Below are 18,502 nucleotides of genomic sequence, written 5' to 3' on the forward strand. Positions count from 1 at the left end.
GTTGGGTCCAGCTGCAAAATGTGTAGACCCATATCTGCCACTGCATAATGCACCAGGAAATCTGGGTCTATGCAGTTTGTTGGGAGTAATTAGTACAATAAACTGCATAAACCTTGATTTGGTGTTGCATTATGTAATGGTTCTTAAAAGTATGAAAAACAAACTAATGACCATGATTTTTGGAGTTTTCATTTACCAATCAGCTTATTTTATGTTCAATGTGCTCAAACAATATTAAACTTGTTTCATTTCACCACAACATAATGACAATACATATTCCACTATTGGTGATTAACTTGGGGAATGGATTATCTTGGTTTATTTGGTACAGCATACATGTTTCATACCAATGTGACTTAATTTGGGGAAGAGTGTACATTGCACAGCAGAAAATCAAGTTGCATACCAAATTTTGATGAAATCCAATAAGAACTCAGGAGTTATTGTTTGGAATCAAAAGTAATTTGATGGGTCCAACAATCAGGGACAGTTATAACTCTGCTGAATAATGATGTTGAACCTTGATAACTGAACTCATCCAAAGTCTCATCAACATCTAGCTGCACAGCAAATTTAATTAAAATAAAAAAAACAATTAAGTGAGTAATTGAACTGAAATAAAAGCATTATAGATGGAATACATGGTTGTTGGCTGGGTAGGACAAAATAAGCAACAAGAATTAGGTTATCTATTTTAACATTTTTATTTATATTTTATGGGTATAAGAAAATCATTGTACTGACCTGACTACCTTGATGAAGTATTTAATGGCCAATCTTGACTTATTTGACACATTGCAGAAGGCATATTGAGCTTGAATCAATCCACAGCAGATGATACTGAAATGAAGAGAAGCAAAACAAGAGCCGTAAGCAATGGTTGTATAACATAGGGTCTACTCTTACAATTTACTCCAGAGAGCTTTCAATTGAGGGACCTGTGTTGGGAAATCAAATTTAGCAGGGGATGTGCATTCAGAAGTCTCCTCATAATGAGGACATGGAATGCTTGAAATCTCACTTCTACAAGGTCTCATCAATACAAGCATCATGCTGTAAGGCCCTTTTTGGTCCTTAAGGGTGCTACATATATTTGTACATAGTAACAGAGTGTTATGTTAGAAATGGTCAAAAGCTTGGGGTTGGGGCGATGGAAGAGGGGTTATATCATCAAAATAAAATCAAGAACAATTTGACAATGTTTAATGAATTGAAAAAATAAATAAAAAAGAGCTATAGTTATTGTATACAACCAGATTATGTAATTCTGATATAACAAACTGGATGTGGGGGGGACTATCAGGTGTGGTGGGAGACAACTGTTATAAACTATTTTTGTTGAAATAAATATATTATTCTTGTTTATTTGATTTAGTAAAATGTGCTATTTTTAAAGATCCTAAATGTACTAACTTGAAACTTTTTTTCTTTCTCTGTCACTTTGAATTTTGGCAGCGACTGTACTCGTTAGTGTCTGACCAACAATGACAGCGCTCCCCTATTTATAACCTTCCCCAGACACCACACGAGGCAATTCAACCAATCACTGAATGCATGGCAACCCATGTAACAAATCAGTGTCTTGTATGGTGTGCTGTGTATTGCATTGTAAACAATAGAGTTTTTGCATGGTATACAATGTCAACATTACAAATACATAAATTACATAACAATAAGTATTTGAATACTGTAGGGCTTATCTATGAAAATGAATACGAACATTTTATGAGCTCAAGTTTATGTGAAATTAAACTTTATGATGATAACTTAAGTCTTGAATACAGTGGACTCCACTTAACTGCACATCGGTTAACTGCACACTCCGGATAACTGCACGTAGTCACGCCGGTCCTGTTTTTCCCCAATGCTTTTCAATGGGAACAAACTTCGGATAACTGCACTTCACTTAAATGCACACTCCGGATAATAGCACGATAAATGTTCTGCCTATGGCACATTATTCAATACAATTTTACTCTGGTTAACTGCACAATGTAAAGTCAGGATCAGTTATTGCCAGCCCACTGCTGTAACGCTTCAAATAAGCCGACAATTAAGCCGGTAATTGCGACTTTGTAAATGATTAACATGTAAAGGACGCCATAGGTGGTAGACATGGTAGATACATGTATATCCCCGCCCACCAGGGAGCAAAGGCGTGGGAACAATCGTAGTACAGCATGGGAAACATTGCTCTAAACCGTGATTTGAACTAGGGGGTAATCATTGGAAGTTCAACCTTGAATTTATGAGCGTTTATTTTGCAGTCTAAAATGACTAGTTGCAAGTGTAAATCCCAGACATTAGCTCAAAGGTTTGAAGTCATAAAATGCATTGAGAACAACAGAAGTCAGGCCTCTGTTGCACTTGAGTTCGGTGTTAGTCACAGTGTGATTTCGCGAATCCTCAAGAACAAGGAGAAGATCATTGAAGACTGGCAAAATAACAGCAATTCTTCTCAGAAGCGCAAACGAGGTGGCAAGTCCGAAGATGTTGAAGAAGCGCTGTTACAATGGTTCGCTCAAGCTCGCAGTCGACAGATTCCGATAAGTGGACCACTGTTGCTTGAAAAAGCTAATCAATTGGCAAATGGTTTGGGTTTGCATGATTTCAAACCAACAAATGGATGGTTGGAAAGATGGAAAATGTGCAACGGAATTCAATTTAAATGACAACATGGCGAAAAACAGGATGCAGACGACTATGGAGCTGAACGATGGGTAATTGATGTTCTACCCAAAATCCTTAAAGACTAAAAACCAAAAGACATCTTCAATGCCGATGAAACTGGGTTGTACTGGCCGGAGTTACCTGATGGGATGTCTTTCAAAGGAGCAGAAGCACCGGGATGTAAGATTGCCAAAGATCGTTTGACAATTTTGTTTGCATGCAATATGGATGGTAGCGAAAAATTGGATGCCTTGGTGATTGGCAAAAGCAAATCCCCTCAATGTTTTAAGAATTTGAAACAGCTGCCAGTACAGAACGAGGCAAACAAAAACACCTAGATGACGACAGAAATTTGGAAGAGATGGTTGAAGTGCGTTGACAATCAAATGCATTAGCAAAAGGGAAGCATCATTATGCTGTGCGACAATTGTGCAGCTCATGGCGACAGCATCAAACTGTCAAATGTTATGATTGTTTTCCTTCCTCCGAACACAACTTCACTGATTCAACCAATGGATCAAGGAATTATAGCAAATTTCAAGAAGTTCTATAGATCGCTTGTTATTCGAAAACTGTTGTCAGACACTGATGGATCAGCTCCCGAAGAAAAAGCGTCCAACCAGACAAGGAAGCTGACAGTTTTAGATGCACTTCGTATGATTAGAAATGCCTGGAGCAATGTAACACAGTCAACCTTAGCAAACTGCTATAGGTGGGCCAGTTTTTCGGTGCCTTCTGATCACGAGTCACTTGATGACCCCACCTGTATCGGCGAAACCCTACTCGAAACGTCACACGGCATGAATGTAGAAGAATTCGAATAATATGTTGCAATAGATGACGGTCTTCAGACGGAAGGTGAAATCGATGACTCAACCATTGTTGCAGCTCTTACAGAGACAAAACAAGAAAATGACGAAAGAAGTGATGACGACGACGCAGTAGATGACCAGGTTTCATCTAAAGTCGCTATACAGTCACTCCAGAATTTACGCAGATTCATGGAACAGAGAGAATGTGAGCTGTTTGAACCGTTTTACAAAACAGAGTTGGCAATTCACCAACTTATTAGTAAAACTTGTGTGCAGACATCAATTGCCGATTTCTTTCGGAAATCGTAAATTTCGTTGTGTTTGATTCAACAGTATGACGTTAGTGCTGTTCAGTGTAGACTCTTGTTTCATTTAAGTAAACGTTGAAAGAGTGGATTCTAATTATCTTTATACGTTATTCTTCACCTGTATTTGTGCCATGCTGATTTAAAGCTGTACTGTACCATACTTCGGTTAACTGCACACTCCGGTTAACTGCACAGTCTCGTGACGGGCCCGAGGCTGTGCAGTTAACCGGAGTCGACTGTAATTGAATTGATTCATGTAGATGCAGGTTCTGCACTTGATGCAGACAACCACTATTGTCATATCAAAACATGAATTGCATACATCGATACAACGCTATTGCAATGATGTTATCACTAAAACATGCAAATTACTTTCTTATCAGTACCCTACTATCATTAGAAAGAATAACTGCAAATGCAAAAGTATAGAATTCTAAATAAGAAACTCATGCTAATCCAAAATGGTGGACATTGTGATACAAGGATATACATGGACTTTTCTTGTCAAAATTTTGTAGGTATTTTACATAAATTACAAATAGTAATAGCATAAGAGAATAGTATTTGTAGCAGATAAGCTAAACAGTACACTCTGAAAACTTTATGACAGACTTTCAAAGATGTTTTACCAAAAGTACCTCTACCTCGAAAATAGGTTACTCCCTGTTAAGATCAGTTGCCAGGATTGGCTGCTAGTTTGACAGTCCATAGACATTGGAGATAAATACAGTTGCTGTGCTTTGTAAGTGAACAATATAATTCATATTCATTTTCATATGTATCATATTTATAAAAACAAACTAAACAGAAGCAATGACTTAAAACAGTATCTGAGTCATTGTGACTCTAGCCATGGTCATTACAATACCATGTAAAGATGAAGCTGACCAACAAGGGCTATAACTCAAAAATGGAGTAGACAAGACAAAACTCATTAGAGCCAAATCTAGGTCTATGAACAAAGTTCACATCAAATTGCATAAGAATATGTTCAATGGTTCTTGAGCTGTGATGATAACAGGCAATATCCCGCGTGTGTGTGTGTGTGTGATAGAGAGGTTTGGAGTTTTAACATAGCTTGAACAATTTTTCAGTCATATCATTATGGTGTCTGCAGTGTGGCAGTTTAAAGTGATGTCTAGCATTGAAGCATCATGTTGCAGACATGTAGTATCTAGTCCCACCCAGGCTCATTATCCTTACACTAGGCCAACCAGTCCAAACACCTTAATGTTGAGTGCCAAGCGAGGCAGCTGCAAGTACCATTTTTGTAAATCTCTGGCATGACTTGGCCAGGGTTTGAACCTGTAACCTCCTGCATCTGAGGCAGATGCTCTAACCACTTACGCCACTGGAGCAAGTAAAGATATGAAGCAGACTGACAAGGGCCATACCTCTTTTAAATAAAGTACAAATAAGAAAAACTAGATATCTATGTTTAAGAGACAATATTTCTACCAAAGTTCATCAGAATATGTCCTGTAGACAAAACAAAACCCATAAAGACACTTGTACATCTATGAGAATGTTTATATATAATTGCAAAAGAATACACCATGTAGATGAAACAAAACCAATAAAGATGTGTGTGTGTATGTGTAATTTGGATTTGTAACGTAGCTTTTAACAATTTATCAGTCATATCGCTATGATGTCTGCAGTGTGGCAGTTTATAGTGATGTCTAGCACTGGGGTATCATGCTGCAGACATGTAGCATGATGTCCCCACCCAGTCACATTATCCTGACACCAGGCGACTAGTGCTAACACTAACCTCTTAATGCTGAATGCCAAGCAAGGCAGCTGTTAGTACCATTTCTGTAAGTCTTTGGTATGACTTGGCTGTGGATCGAACCCACAACCTCCCGCATTCAAGGCAGACACTCTAAACACTAGGCCACCAGAGTGGTAAAGACACATGCCTATGAGAATGTTCATATCAAATTGCATAATGTCAGGTGGACAAAAAATACTATAAAGACATGTGCATATCTATGAGAATGTCCATATCAAAATGCATCAGTGATGAATATGTTAGATAGACACAAAAAAACAAAGACACATATGCAAGTTTATCAGAATGTTCATATCAAATTACATAAGACTAAGGCAGACAAAACAAAACCCATAAAGACATGTGTCTATGAGAATGTCCATATCAAATTGCATCTGTCTGAGAATAAGTTAGGTAGATGAAATAAACCCCATGAAAGGCAATTTGGTGTATGAGACAATATTTATTCCAAACTGCATCAGAATATATTGAGCTATTCCAGTTACAAGCAAAATTCCATGTAAAGATATGAAGTTAATATTGTTATCATGCTGAAGTTCATGGCTAAAAGTACCTCATCATCAGTACCCCCTTGACCCTATCCAAATGTATTTGTTTCCTATTGCATTGGTTTAAAAAAATAGGGTAGGAAGGTAGGTTTTTTTGTGTAAATATTATATATATATATATATATATATATATATATATATATATATATATATATATATATATATATATATATATATATATATAATAATATAATGATTAGTATATATAATATACTAAGTGCTTCAAAGTACATGTACTGGGCAAAACTGGCTCAGTTAGATGCACAAATCAATTTCAGAAATTTCTTTTGTAACATCAGGGGAAAAAAGTGCTAGTATCTGCAGTGAGAAATATGTTTGGTCGGCCATCCAGAAACACAAATTTCTTTTTCTTCTTACAACTACTGATGTTACTATTACTAATCCTTTATTTAATGAGGTTTACAAAATTGGCTAAAAGCTAGTCTCCGTTGAGGTCTATAACAAACCAACAAAAAAATATGTACAGAGATTTACAGTAGCATAAATCAAATACCATCATACAAAGATAGTCTCCCTTGAGGCCTATAACAAACCAACAAAAAAATATGTACAAAGATTTACAGTAGCATAAGTCAAATAACATCATGCAAAGATGGTCTCCCTTTAAGCCTATAACAAACCAACAAAAACATGTATACAGAGATTTACAGTAACATAAAATAAATACCACCATGTAATACCAAGCTGTATAAATGTAGAACTGATGAACAGACAAAACAAATAGAAGATAAAATCAAATAATTATCCATTTATGACATGTCAGTGTTTAGATTGACATTCTTGCCAACTGTGTCAACACTTGAAAGAAAATGGTAAAGAGTTCCAGGTCATAACATCAGAGTATTGAAAACTTCTTTTGAATATTTCTGTACATGATTTTGGAATTTGAATATTAATTTGAGCCTCTGGTTGTGAGAGATATTGTTTGTTTTTGCACCTTTAAAAGAGTTTTGGACATGACCAGGTACATCATGCATTATCAACAAGAACAGCTCTTAAATAGTTTATTCTTCCATGAATTGTCATTTTGAGTAACTTGAAAATAAATGCTTCAAGGGAATATCCCATAGTGCTTCTGAAATCATACTTGCAGCCTCCTTTTATAACTCTAATACTTTACTTAGCTATGCTTTAGAACAGCTGATCTCTGTCTAGAACCCATCAATAAAACCTCACTGATCTGTCTAGAACCCATCAATATAACTTAGCTGATCTTTGTCTATAACCCATCAATATGATCTAGCTGATCTGTCTAGAACCCATCAATATAACCTAGCTGATCTGTTTAGAACCCATCAATATAACCTAGCTGCTGATCTGTCTGGAACCAATCAATATAACCTAGCTCATATGTTTAGAATCTATCAATATAGCCTAGCTGATCTGTCTAGAACCCATCAATATAACCTAGCTGATCTCTGTCTAGAACCCATCAATATAACCTAGCCCATCTGTCTAGAACCCATCAATAGAACTCAGCTGACCTGTCTAGAACCCATCAATACAACCTAGCTGATCTGTTTAGAACCTATCAATATAACCTAGCTTATCTGTCTAGAACCCATCAATATAACCTAGCTGATCTTTGTCTAGAATCCATCAATATAACCTAGCTGATCTGTCTAGAACCCATCAATATAACCTAGCACATCTGTCTAGAACCCATCAATATAACCTTGCTCATCTGTCTAGAACCCATCAACAGAACTCAGCTGACCTGTCTAGAACCCATCAATACAACCTAGCTGATCTGTTTAGAACCAATCAATATAGCCTATCTGATCTGTCTAGAACCCATCAGTATAGCCTACCTCATCTGTCTAGAACCCATCAATATAACCTAGCTGATCTCTGTCTAGAACCCATCAATAGAACCTAGATGATCTGTCTAGAACCCATCAATATAACCTAGGTGATCTGTTTTTGAACCTATCAATATAGCCTAGCTGATCTGTCTAGAACCCATCAATATAACCTAGCTCATCTGTCTAGAACCCATCAATATAACCTAGCTGATCTGTTTAGAACCCATCAATATAACCTAGCTGATCTGTTTAGGACCCAGTTAAGATAACCTAGCTAATCTCTGTTGAGAACCCATATTAATTACATTTTTATTTCAGTAGCACCAATTAATTGCACTGTTTAGGTCACACTGATCAGTTTTTTTTTCTGGTTTTAATCATGATTTTGATTGGAGGTGTATAGATCAATATCATTTCAAAAATGACATGACTGTGCATTGATTACATAAAAAGATAAATAAGAGGTCTGGTTTTGTGAAGTTGTATGCCACTTTTCAGCACATGACTGGATATACATGATGGCCATTATGTCTGGTACAGGAAGAACCCCAGGGAAGAACCACTGACTCACAGGAAACTATTGGCAAGCTTTCTCAAATGTTCATGTTTGTTCAGCTAAGGCTAAACCTCACAAGACGGAAGTGAGATGTGTGCGCAATCGGTCAAACCAAGTGACTTGGACCACACAACCACCCCCATCCCCAGGGCCCTCCTATGTCTCTGAAACAGTGTACATGCCAATTTGTAACAGAATTTATTAAATGGTTCCTAAGTTATATACAATACAAAAATATGCTGTAATGGAGATTTAACACTGATAAAAAAGGGCAATAAGTCTATCAAAAATGGATCTGAAAATATGAAACCTTTAAAAGACACCTACTTCAATAACAGGAAATTCACCTGCCAAGTGGCATCCAGTTATGTGTGAGTGTGGTAGGATTATGGTAGTTACACAAAATGGATTGCCAGAAAACAAGTTTACAATAAGGTCACTGCATCTTGATGTGGGTCATAAAAATGGCATCTTGAATTAATGAAGATACATGCATTAATGACTGGTAATGATATTGATCATAGATAGCGATGATGGGGTTTGGTTTGTTTTGGTGTTCAAAGGCAAATCAACACATGAAAGGTGATACTGTGCTGAAGTGATTTAGATCAAGTGCCTTGGCAGGAGAAAAACCATGGCAGCCAACATGGCCTGATCTGGGCACAACTTGAACCAGCACCCTTCCAATTACGAATTGATAAACTGACTACTGAGTAGATGCAGCTTCATTTGATGATGAGGTACTGTTAGTTACTCAGGTGATAACAATTAAGATATTATCTTCATTCCAGTAATTCAGAAATTGTGTACCACACTCCAGTTACAAATATGTGATAACATCACAAGTTGACAATAACATTTTTCTATTGATATGTCTATGAGAATGCAAAGTATCAAAACTAATTATTTCTCAACATATTTGGTTAACAGTATTTTAATTCTTGAAAACTGCCACAAAACCAACATAGTATCAAAATTTCATTGACAAAAGCAACAATTTTCCCAGAGTTTCTCTTCTTTGTAGCACAATTTATTAATACCAAACAAGAATCCCTTGAAGAGATGGATGTTCCACTTCTCTTAATGACTTTGCAAGAATCCCCACAAGTCTTTTTGTTCCCTTTTAATTCTGTTTAACTGCTGATTGTTAAATCCATCTCAGATATTCATCAGAAACTCTAACACTGCAGATTTGGTAACAAAATTATGTTCATATGCTTTAGTTCACATGTTCACACGACGATGTGCAAGGATTTGAGCATGGCCTTCTCCCAGAATCTGATATCATGGATATCAATGAACTTGCCTCAAACACTGTCAAGATATATGAAGTTTACTGTAATCCATAATTATTATTCTTTAGTTTTTAATGCTCAAGTTATTGAGTTACATCATTCAAGGTATTCTTTGGATATACTAAAAAACTGGGTCTGACAAAAACCCAATCATTTCTGTTTGTGCATTATCATATTCAGATAAAAAAACCTGAATCAAGACCTTGACCTTCAAATCAGTACCAGAGGGCTCATTATCAAGCTGTTTATTCAGCAACAACTAAATATATAAAATCAGGTAAAAATGTGTGTGTGTGCAATTCACCAGGATCATATACCGAAAAAAGTGTGTGTGTGTGTGATTTGGATTTTTAACGTAGCTTTAACAATTTTTCAGTCATATCGCTATGATGTCTGCAGTGTGACAGTTTAGAGTGACGTCTAGCACCATGGCATCATGCCGCAGACATGTAGCATGATGTCCCACCCAGTCACATTATCCTGACATCAGGCTGACCAGTCCTAACACTAACCTCTTAATGCTGAGCACCAAGCGAGGCAGCGGATAGTACCATTTTTGTAAGTCTTTGGTATGACTCAGCCGGGGAGCCCAATAAAGTACAGAAATGCAAGCAATGGCCTTGATTTGATCCCAAGGGGAAGCAGGTCAATGTGGTAGTTTTCAAACAGTTTGCAAATAGCACAGATATTTTTAAGGTATGATCTGCAGAATCTTTGTTCAGGACTAATTAAACATTGCAAGAAGTGTTTCAGTGAAAAGCCCATTATCAATATCATTTCTTTCAGGAGTAGTGCTAACAAAAACATTTGTTTTTTTATGGGTGCATATTTGTTTAGGACCAGATACAAAGAATTATAATGTGTAAATGAAAACACCATGTCAATATGCCCTCAATCCAGTAGAAGACATCATAAAACATTTTCAAGATGGAAGCTGTTGAAGCCATTCTGGAGCTAGAATAATCAAATCTTAATATATGACCAATTATATATTGCAATAAATGTTTTTCAGTGTAAACCCTATGCCAATTGGACCTTCCATTCAGAGGTAGCTACAACAGTATTTTCATGATGGCCCTTGTGGTGGCCATTCTAGGAGATCTGACACCATTTTTACTAAGGATAAACTACTTATTGCAAACATATTTCAGCAAGAACAATATTACAAAATGGCCACTGTCAATTCATATTTCCTTGTTTGACAATATACCTAAGAAAGGTTTCTGTGGAGAATCCATGTTAATACAACCATCCACTAAGGAGAAGTAGTGCTAAAAGATTTTAAAGACAGCATCCTTCATGGTCATTTTCTAAGTCATCTCAGCACCCTTATCAGACTAAACCCAACAGTAAGGGGTATTTCTGTGAAAAATCCATGCTAAGCAACAATTTTATGACCAACAAGATATCACAAAAAATCTTTATGTGAAAACTTCATGTCTACTTTCCAATTTGTTCAAGAGAATCAGTGATTACATGATTTTCATAACTACCATAATGGTGTCCATGCTGGAGGCCAAACCAGCCTCAATTTCATTGTGGAATATCTACATATTATATGAAGTCTTTAAGTGAAAACCCACATCAATATGCCATCTACTCAAAAGAAGCAGCGAGAATAATGGCAACCATGTTAGAGGTTAGATTCACATCACAGGGCTTAGTAAATAATTTTGTAACCACTCATCCCTGTAACAAGTGAATTGTAAAAGTTACTCATCCCCACCCTCGCATTCAGGTCCAACTAGACAGGAGGGTGAAGCCTTGTATCAAGTTACTTGACTTTCTTCCAAGTAGTTTAAGAAAAGTATGAATAACATACTTGTGCTATCAGATGGATATCAGACAGGGCATCGGATGGACAGATATCAGACAGGGCATCAAATGGACAGATATCAGATGGGGCATCAGATGGACAGTTATCTGACTGGGCATCAGATGGACAGATATCAGACAGGGCATCGAATGGACAGATATCAGACAGGGCATCCAATGGACAGATATCAGATGGGGCATCAGATGGACAGTTATCTGACTGGGCATCAGATGGACAGATATCAGACAGGGCAAAGGATGGACAGATATCAGACAGGGCATCGGATAGACAGATATCAGACAGAGCATAGGATGAATAGATATCAGACAGGGCATAGGATGGACAGATATCAGACAGTGAATCAGATGGACAGATATCAGACAGGGCATCGGATGGACAAATATTGGACAGGGCATAGGATGGACAGATATCAGACAGGGCATAGAATGGACAGATATCAGCCAGGGCATCGGATGGACAAATAGCAGGGCCATGGATGGACAGACAGCGAATCACAAAAACCCTTTTAGTCTTTAAAGAGCATAGGTAGAAAACAATCTGAGGAAGCCATATGGTTAAAAGAAACTAACAGCTTATTGAAAACTTCTCATACTTTTTTCTGGTTAAGGATCAGCTAAAAGAAGACCTTTGTTCTTAACCATCAATGAAAATTTATGTAAATACATAATAAGCCTTACTGTCTTGTACAAAATTAAATTTAAAATTCAGGGTCAGGATACTGTAGTTATTAGCACATTTGCTGTGGTCAAAGGTTTGCTCCCTGATGCTGGAACATGCAATAGTCAATGTCTGTAAATTCATGGTGTTTTTTCTTCTTCTGTTTTCCCAATTTCCTTTACTTCAAGGGGCATCCTAATCCTCCACCTGTGCTGGAGGCCATTGTGATTCTGTGGTTAATTTGCTGGCCTTGTAATCAGAATGGTTTGAGTTCAAATCATGCCCTGACCAGAGTGCATCAGCTGCCACAGTATGTCTCAGAGCAAGCAACTTGACTCCAGTTGCTTTGACGTTGGCCTTTAATCAACCAACCAAACAAGCAGCCAACTAGCCAACTAATCAATCAATCAATCAATCCACCAGTGCTGTGAAGAGTACTTAGAATACCAGTCATAAATTGATGTAAATTGAAGTTAAATAAATAAATTTAAATTCACAATTAAATTCAAGATATATTAACATACCTGATAATTCCAGAAAATTCAAATAGGTCAGCCAGAATATATGACAGATATGCAAAACCAAAGATTGCAATTGGCTCCACAACTGAAAAAAAAAACCCAACAGAAAATCAGAAGGAATTAGTGACATGACATTGATAATACATTAAAATAACGACAATTTATATCATTAAAAAAAATGGGACTGGAATGCAGGTGTGTACTGACAGTAATACAAACAAACCATGTAACATGAATTTTTCCAAAAGCATGCATAGATACTACACTGTGATACAAAATGCTAACAGAATTTTGTAGGATGCTGAACATCATATGCTAAGCCATCAATAATCCCAAAAACTTTTAAAATGCAAGAGCAAGAAAAGTGGATCTCTGCAATCTACTTGTACCTGTTGTGAATAGTGCCTTCCAAGATGTATACATCTATTAAGTTTCAGGACCATACATACATTTTCTGAGACACTGAGATAAATGCATAAACATAATGCAATCAATAGAGAATAAAAGGTAGGTCAATATGACTTATATTTGTTTGCAGTGATTAGTAACGTCCGAGAAGAATACACCAGATTAGTTTTCTGAATACATATATCAGTGTCAAAGAAACAGAGCTAGGTGCAAAACCTTAACATAGTACAAAAGTGCCTCAGAAGCTAAGCTAATTCCAGAACTTAATATAATCAATGGAGTGTAAAAAGTAGGTCACTCTGACCTATTTTTGCATAATGACATACATATAATTGATATGAAACTAAATACAAAAAGCTTTAACATAGGTCACTCACTTAAATGTACAAGGTATAGTGGGAAAAATAGACCAGATTAACTTAATGTTGTCTTCCAAGGAAAATAATATACATGTTTCAGGACTCACTGAAACCAAATTAAATGCTAACCACAATGATGATCTATTTCACTGTCAAGGCTACAATAAACCATTACGCAGGGACAGAGAGACAGCAAGGGGAGGTCTTGTTGTATACATTAGGTAAGATAATAAATGCAGAAAGGCAATTTGACTTGGAGTCACATGCAATTGAGAGTATCTGGGTGGAAATTTTTCAAAATAATGCAGAATCATTCCAAGTTGGTTTCATTTATAGGCCACCTTCCTCCAAAGCAATTTGGAATGATAACTTTTTGAAACAAATGGAAAATGTTCTCGCACACGAGAAAGAAACATATATACTTAGCGATATAAATAAGGACCTTCTCAATACTCAAATAAGGAACAACTGGATGGAATTTATTGAATCATTAGGCCTAGTCCAGCTGGTAAATGAGCCCACTAGGGTAACAGAAAAATCAAGCATTCTTATTGATCACACTTATACCAAACTACCACACGATGCAGCTTGTGTTAATGTACTGAATGTTGGTCTTAGTAACCATTATCCTACTTTTTTTTACAAGAAAGGATAACTGCAAGAAATATAAGAAAAATACATACAAAACAATCACTTACAGATCATTCACAAATTTTAATGAAGAACAACGTCTCAATGACCTATATAAACTTTCATGTAATATGATCCAAAATTTGGATATCATAGATGAAGCTCTGAGGGTGTGGACTGACTTATTCATGGATGTAGTCCCTCAGCATACACCACTGAAAGTACATCGAGTAAAGACTGAAATTCAACCTAACTGGCTTACTACTGAAATCCTAGATGCTATGAAAACGCGAGATCGATTCAATGCTATGGGATACCACGCACAATACAAAGTATGGAGAAATAAAATAACAAGTATGATTAAAAAAGCTGAAAAACTTATTATCAATCATTGCTTGAAAACAAAAAGAGCAACACAAACTCCATTTGGAAAGTCCTCAATGAACTCAGTGGAGGAACACACAAAGATAGGACAAATAAAATTCACTCAGTTCTGGTTGTTGTTGTTGTTGTTGTAGGGTTTAACACCATTTTTCAGCACATGATAGGCTATACATGGCGGCCAGCATTCACGGTGGAGGAAGAACCCGGGAAAACCACAGAAAGAACCACCAACCCACGACAAGCTACTGGCAACCTTTCTCACATACCCACATTGGCTGAATCCGAGACTTGAACTCACGCAGACAGAGGTGATCCATAACGGAGAGCGCTTTAGACCACTTGGCCACTCGAGGCCCCCCTCACTTCTGGTAAATGAAACCATAATCACTGATGACATTGACATTGCAAATGTTTTCAATGTTTTTTTTCACCAACCTTACCACAAAGTTAAAAGAACCAGTGATAGAAAACCACTTTAATGAACTGAAAAAGTTCTGCGGCAGCAAAATCTCTAAGGAGGTATGTTTCTCTATCCCACCAGTATCAAAAAACTTTGTTAAAAAATGTCTCGGTGAACTTGATACCTAGAAAGCTATAGAACTTGTTCAGATTGGTCCACGACTCATTAAATTTTCTGCCTCTGCTATTGTAGATAGCATAATATTCATAATCAATTTAAGTATTGCAACCTCATCTGTCCCCAAAATATGGTATGTATATTTAATATAATATCTGATTAAATATATATTTATTTCATCTTAATTGTTTGTCAGTTTTTAAAAAATTTTATTTTTCATTACATACTGCTGTAATGTAAATTTATTCACTAGAGATGATACTTTTTCCAGAAAATAATTTGACATTGACTGTTCATTTTGTAAACAACCAGGTGTTGATCTAGATCCTAACCTTGATTCAAAATTAGTAGCAACCACGTAAATAAGTTCTATTTTTATTTTAAAATGATTGGTTGTTGTCTAGATCATGATGTTACTACATGTTTAAGACGTAAACAATTTTTTATTTTTTTTATTTCTTAGAATAAATGATTGGTTTTCATCATGGTCACACTGGGTGTACGTGATCTTTATCAAGTACCTAATTTCTATGAGGTTCTAGAACATGATCACATGACCCCCTTTTTGCATTTTAGAAGACGATATAACCTTTGTTTTGGAGAGTTATTCTCAGTTAGCTGGGCTTTTTCTTGCACTGGAAGTTGTATGTTGTGCTGTTTGGAGTTATTTCAGATTACTTGGATTGGAGTTGTTTCAAATTACTTGGATTCAAAAGGATTAATTCTTTTTTCCTGGAAAATACGTGTGCTCATGTGAATTTGTTGAACAAGGACAGTTCTTATAAAAAAATTATTCAGCTTTCCAAAACCAGAGTGATAATTTTTGTTTCTACAAGGAACTGTAGACTTCAACACTACAGGTTACAGCATATGTCATCGTCTTCCATCTTGGATTCTTCGGTGGGATTCAAACTTGAAATCAGGCGAACATATTGTTATAAGGACTTCAAAAATTTTATTCGTGGATTATTCTTGGATTTGATTCTTAAAACCGTAAGGTCATGTTTTTTCATTTTTACAGAATTTTTGCTGGAAAATAAATTATATTTTTTTCAAAGCTTGTTGTTTACACTCTTTCTTGTGTTACTGTTTATTGGAGTCTAAACACGTAATAATGGAAAACTGCAAAAGTAACTCCTATTCACAAATCTGGTTCTAAGGATGATGCTAATAACTACAGACCAATCTCAATACTACCAAACTTGTCAAAACTGATTGAAAAACATGTCCGTGACTCATTCATGTCATATTTAACCAAACACTTGCTGTTGCACCCTAATCAATCAGGCTTTAGACAGAAACATTCCTGTGAGACTGCCTTGATCTCCCTAACTGAGAAATGGCTTCAAGCACTTGACCAAGGTAGAATAATAGGATCTGTATTAATTTTGTAGATTTCAGGAAAGCTTTGGACATGGTAGATCATGAAATCCTTTTGAAGAAACTGAAAATCTACCAATGTGATGAAAGAACAATTAGATGGTTTACTTCACATTTAAGTGAGTGAACACAACATGTTTACATAAATAATGTTCTGTCTGAACCTGGAACAACTGAATATGGAGTACCACAAGGCTCAATTCTAGGTCTATTACTATTTATTATTGACCTACCACTTTTACTAAGAGACTCAATATCATCTACAGATCTCTATGCAGATGACACAACATTGTCAGACATCCAAAACACAAAGCATGAACTCAAAATTTCTTTACAGATGCCCTAAACAAACTGGAAAACTGGTGCACATGCAATGGCATTGTGGTAAATACTGCTAAAACTAAAATATTACTTATCTCAACATGGCAAAAAAGGACAAATCTTGATAGTGATGAACTATGTCTGACATGGAAGGATAAAAACTTGCAAATGGTCTGTCATGATAGACTACTTGGTGTTCTGGTAGATATTAAACTGTCATGGACTGAACACATCAAACATATCGGTAAAAAAAGTCAATTCAAGTTTATGGCTTCTCAGTAGAAGACATTTTCTCACTGAAAGGCACAGAAAACTATTCTATAAGAGTTACATACAACCATAATTAGACTACTGTAATACAGTATGGGGTAATTCAAATGATAAAAACATAGCAAAGCTGGCACATCTTCAAAAAAGAGTATTAGGGCTAATATCAATCTAGAAAGAAAGTAATGACAATTTAGCTGGTAAGTTAAAAATATTACCTATTAATGACCAAGTCTGTTTGAGAAAAGCCAAATTAATGTACAGGATATCCCATAATAGTGCTCCAGAATATTTACAATCACTATTCCAGTATAGGCTACCTGGTAATATTCCCCACCTGCGATCCATGTCTACCAAACAGTATAAAATTTCCAAACCAAATAAGGAGTTATTTTAAAAAGTTTCCAATACTCTGGAACTCTGCTCTGGAATAGTATTCCAGTTGAGATTAGAAATGTCCCTCTATTTCCTTCTTCCAAACCCAATATATCCAGCGGCTTCAGAGATGCAGCTAAAATAAATAAATTCCTTTGTATGAGGGCCTCAAGGTAGATTAGTTCTCAGCTAATTGTGTTACCCTAAGGTCATTATTATTATTATTATTATTATTGTCATGAGTAGTGCCCTCAAAGATGAATAAACCCGTCAACAAGTTGCATGACTGTAAATAAACGTTAGAGAAAAAAAAAAAGAGCTTTCCCAGCTTCAAAGACCCCTTAAAACTGAAAACCACTGGGAACCCCTTCCCCCATTGGTTTTGATAGGTTTTGATATATGGAAGTTTTCACAGAAGTAAAACAAGAGTCCATTGATGGGACTGACACTATACAGGCTGTCAAGAATTTCCAGGATTTCCAGGTCAGACCATTTCTTCCTTTTAACTAGAAGAAGTGATAAAACAAATTTCAAGATGGCCACTGAAGTGCTCAGGTAAAACTATCCTTTGGGCAGTTTATCAAGCTAATTTTCGTAATGGCAATTAACAGGTAAGGATTCAGGTATAAACAATCACCATTTCACACATTACTTAATGGACAGACAATAGCTGGGGTGATTTGGGAACTGCTATTGGGGTACCCATTGTACTAATTTGCATACAAATAGTTCACAAAGAGGAATTCATTGCAAGTTAAACGTAAATCAAAGAAATGCTATATTATGTGTGTTGAAGAAGAAAAGTTATTACACATGACTTCCTTGAATGAGAATGTTTAAGATATCCATATCAAAGATTACTGGCAAGGTTGTGAACAGAGGCAGTGTTTCTTCAGATTTTACTCCATACACAAAACACAAAGCATCATTATCTCAGGTGTTGGAATAGTGTTGGAGTGTGATTCATTTTTAAGGT

General features: G+C 36.2%; 1 protein-coding gene across 7 annotated transcripts in view; it reads right to left on the reverse strand.

Annotated features, from left to right (window-relative positions):
• LOC149798985 (sodium/hydrogen exchanger 4-like) overlaps positions 1-18,502 on the reverse strand; it is a 242,969-nt gene that overhangs the window by 123,458 nt on the left and 101,009 nt on the right. For all 7 annotated transcript variants that reach the window (XM_089957910.1, XM_089957911.1, XM_089957912.1 and 4 more), the window contains 2 exons: positions 12,829-12,910; positions 745-840 (listed from right to left, as the gene is read on the reverse strand). In XM_089957910.1, coding sequence (XP_089814036.1) covers positions 745-840; positions 12,829-12,910 — 178 coding nt within the window. The remainder of the gene's footprint in view (positions 1-744; positions 841-12,828; positions 12,911-18,502) is intronic.

Source organism: Sinohyriopsis cumingii, chromosome 5 (assembly GCF_028554795.1).
Source record: "Sinohyriopsis cumingii isolate HCF-2022 chromosome 5, ASM2855479v2, whole genome shotgun sequence".
NCBI classification, from domain to species: domain Eukaryota; kingdom Metazoa; phylum Mollusca; class Bivalvia; order Unionida; family Unionidae; genus Sinohyriopsis; species Sinohyriopsis cumingii.